Source organism: Sinocyclocheilus rhinocerous, unplaced genomic scaffold (genome assembly GCF_001515625.1).
Source record: "Sinocyclocheilus rhinocerous isolate Xijiao unplaced genomic scaffold, SAMN03320098_v1.1 scaffold864, whole genome shotgun sequence".
Taxonomy (NCBI): domain Eukaryota; kingdom Metazoa; phylum Chordata; class Actinopteri; order Cypriniformes; family Cyprinidae; genus Sinocyclocheilus; species Sinocyclocheilus rhinocerous.
The window spans coordinates 488,122-492,094 of record NW_015645567.1 but is presented as its reverse complement, the minus strand read 5'-3'; the positions used below and the strand labels follow the sequence as shown (position 1 = coordinate 492,094).

General features: G+C 33.1%; 1 protein-coding gene across 3 annotated transcripts in view; it reads right to left on the bottom strand.

The window, feature by feature from the left end:
- The window catches only part of LOC107706770 (phosphatidylinositol transfer protein beta isoform), a 43,970-nt gene that overhangs the window by 37,344 nt on the left and 2,653 nt on the right, over window positions 1-3,973 (bottom strand). For all 3 annotated transcript variants that reach the window (XR_001636181.1, XM_016510583.1, XM_016510582.1), the window contains exon 2: window positions 3,537-3,567. Coding sequence is in view for 2 of the 3 variants with exons in the window: in XM_016510583.1 (XP_016366069.1) it covers window positions 3,537-3,567 (31 nt within the window). In the remaining variant the exon portion in view is untranslated. The remainder of the gene's footprint in view (window positions 1-3,536; window positions 3,568-3,973) is intronic.

Below are 3,973 nucleotides of genomic sequence, written 5' to 3'. Positions count from 1 at the left end.
ATTAATATATATATACTGATTCAAAATAAAAACTGTAATAGTATCTTAATGAAACTAAAATAACACTGCTAGACATTTAAAAGTCAAACCCAAAAACAAACAACAAAACTAGAATTTTATCTCAAATGAAAATGCAAAATACAAAACAATTTAATAAAAAATAAGTCAAAATAAATAAAAAATGGTGTCTTCCATCATCTTGGATTTATTTTCTCACTGAGCTTTAGGGATGTAACGATTCGATTCACGATTTTGATTTCCTGATTCGAATTTCTCACGATTTTTTTTAACAAAATGAGATTTAAGACATTATACAGTAAATGAAAAGTGTCGTTTTATTAGGCTATTGCTGCATGTTTCTTTGTGAAATTGAAATGTAACAAAACTAAATTGAAATTTTAAAACAAACCCCAAATCAAACAAGTTACACAAATAAAAGAAATCTCTTAATATGAACAAACTAAGGCTTTGCAACCTTCTACGCACACCTTGCCAATATAATCGTCATTGGCTAGTAAATTTTTTAGTGTACTCGCCAGACTGATAAACTATTTTACACACACACGATTCCAATCAGCTTATCTTTGTAAAATGGCACAGCTTCTTAAATCTTAGTTTCTTAATCAGTCAACCAAGCATTATATTATATTATGATAATTAAGTACTATTTAATGATAGAACTTTAGTGATTAGAACTAAAACTTGGTAAATGCATATGTGTGAATGCATATTTGTGGTGATGCTTAAGGTATTGTTGGTCATTAATATGGCTGGGTTTTGACACAAATTTCGCGATTCGATTCGATTCGATTCGATTCGATTCGAATTCACAAGCTTGAGATTCGATTCTATTACCAATTCGATTCGATTAAATTCAATAACGATTATTTTGGATATATATATCAGTTACAGTACATGCCAAATTTCCTCATAGAAAAAAAAAAATCTCTCAACTAATGCTGTAAAATATACATGAGTCAGTTGGTACTACATTACTATAATATTGAAGGTTAAAATTGACTGATTTGTTAAAATTACACAATGAAGTTTTTAAAATAATAAAGTTACAATTACATAATAATATTTCTACTTCAATTCATTTAAAAAAAAATATAAACATAATGGTGGCTGTCATAAAAACTTTTATGAAAATTAAAAATTGAAGAACAGTAACATTTATAATGAATATGTTATATGGTGCATATATTTAGCAAAATGCCCCTCTCTACAGTTTATTTTTCTAGCTGGCTAATGAGTTTTTGGTCACCGAATATGTTTATCTGAGGTAAATATGACGTTACGTGACATTGTTTACAAGCTGTTATATTGATGTCTTTAAGGAGGGGGCTTTGTAGAAAACGAAGCGTTTGAGAGAGGCGGGGCATAGAGGACCTACAATAATGTACAGTATTTGAAAAATAATGTGTTTTTTGAACATTAAAGCATGTCAACATATTCTGTTACACCAAATACACAAAATAATGATCTTTAAAAAAGCATCATATGACCCCTTTAACTGAAAACAGGCTAGAATAATCGATTCTTGGGATTTAAGAATCGATATCGTTCCGTAAAATTGAGAATCGATTAATATCGAGAAATCAATATTTTTTACCCAGCCCTAGTCATTAAGGGTTTCTGTAAAAAAAATAATAGTAATAGATAATAGTAATTATTATTAAAAGATAATAATACTACTAATTCTGCTACTATACTAAGAATATACAATGTACTAAGGATTGATGAGCTGCTGGGTTCATGAATATTAATCACGTTGTCTGCGATCGCTCGAACTGATTTGCTGAGATCAAAACAGGGACGATCATAGATGAGCTCCAGCCAATGAGAATGCCGTTTGCGCATTAGTTCCGCCCACTACTGGAGAATATCTTCTGCTTGTTCTTAAAAGCTGAATAATTGTAAATGAACTCCGTTATTTTGAAAGGAAAATACAACAAAGAATATAGTTTACATGTAGCGCGTCGATTCAGCGTGGTATGTAAGACTCTCGCTCACTCTCTTTGCATGTGTGAGAAACAGCGCTATCAGCAAAGCGACGGCGACTCATGCGCCTTAACACTAGAGTTTACGGTGCGGCAAATACAGGTGCGCTGCGCATCCATTGAGCTGAATTAAAATAGTACAGATCGCTTGACGGAGAGTGAAACTTTCAAGCGCTCAGTCAGTGTTCAGCGAGTGAAAATATATCTGTACTAAACTTGTACATAGCCTCTAACACACACTGGTGAGTAAAATCTAAGAATATATTAGCCAATGGCTAACGATAGACATTTAGTCGCCCAGAGTGAAAATGTAGTCACATATGCGAGTGATTTACTCGCAATGTAGAGGGTTGCTTTGTCTGTGCTCTTTCCATTTAAAATTTAGAGGCAACCACTGGATTTTAATCATGATCCAAACAAATTTTTTAATCTAAATTAGACTGTATAATTTCATAATTTGAAGCAAAAAGAGAATGGTCTGACTTTAGTTTTGTGAAACTATACTACATAAAACATATCTGAACGAAAGAGCAGAAGCGCTGAATGAGACACAGATTCACTTTCTGACAGCAGGTGGCACTCATGGAACAGCAATGAAACAGTGTTTTCTGGGTTACCGCTGTAAACAAAGCAGCGCTGCGCTTATGAACACTACTTTAATATGCATCGTTCAGAGGCAAGATGAAAAGAAAATGCCACGTAAACTTTTCTAAAGATATTCAGTAACCCTCAGACATACATTCATATAAACTCCTACTCCAATTGTATCGTGATTTGTTTGGCATCTCAACCGATATGAATTGTCACATATTTGAATCGATTTTCGACCGGCTCGCAGTTAATCATTAAATCCCTACTGAGCTTGTTGCAGTGCATTCTGGGCTTGCATTCTAAACACAGGAAAAGCGTTGAGCGCAACTATGATGCCATAACATGCATGCACTGTAGTCAGCTCACTAGGTTATAGAACGAAGCCCTAGAGTGTTTTTCTGAAAGAGGATCCTTGTATCTGTGCATCACGTATGAACGCATCTGCAACTCAGATCACTTAAAAACAGTCAGCTTGACAGCTGTCAGGCTGCAAAAGGACTTCACAAAAGTAGTCTGACTGTATGCTACGAATCAGCGGCACCCTTAATGCAAAATATCAAACAATGCCAATCAAGCAAGCATCAAGGTTGCTTCTCTCAAAAGAGCACGAGACTCAAATGTTCCCTGAGGGCAAGCGTGTTCTACATGCATGACATGCTTTAACTTGTCTTTGTTGCTCTGATCAAATCCTCAACATGCCAGATGAGTTCAAAACGCTGGGGTTATATGTTACTATTGTGATGTTGAACTCTAGAGAAACATCAGATGGAGCCGTCTGACTCTACGGATGCTGCTAATGGAACTAGTATCACATCAGCGTTATTAAACCACAGGAAATGTGGGTCTCCGCTGGCTTTCAATGTCAAAGTGATGCTGCACATTTACAGTTCATTTTTAACTTATTAGGTCTTGGGGGGTAAATGTAAAAAAAAATGTACTCACCTCTTCCACCGAGCATGGCAAGACCACACGACTGAAAGAAAAGAAAAACAAGAATTATTTAAAAAAACAAACAAAAAAAAACAAAAAATTTTATACACACACACACAAAGCATTAAAAATAATACACTCAACCACTGATATATTAACATACTCTATTTTATTGGCTGATTCTTTCAGTGACTAATGCTAACAAACAATATATTACTCAAATTTCACATTTGCTCTCACAAACATTTTATTAATATTATGAATATTTATAAATATTCATTATTTTATTTATTATTTGATTATAAAATAAACATTTGACATAAAAAATATAATATACATACATTTTAGATTTTATATATATATATATGCGTGTGTTTATTTATATATTTTATAATATGAATAAAATGTATTGACAGCAAATTAAAATTTTACACACACATATATATATA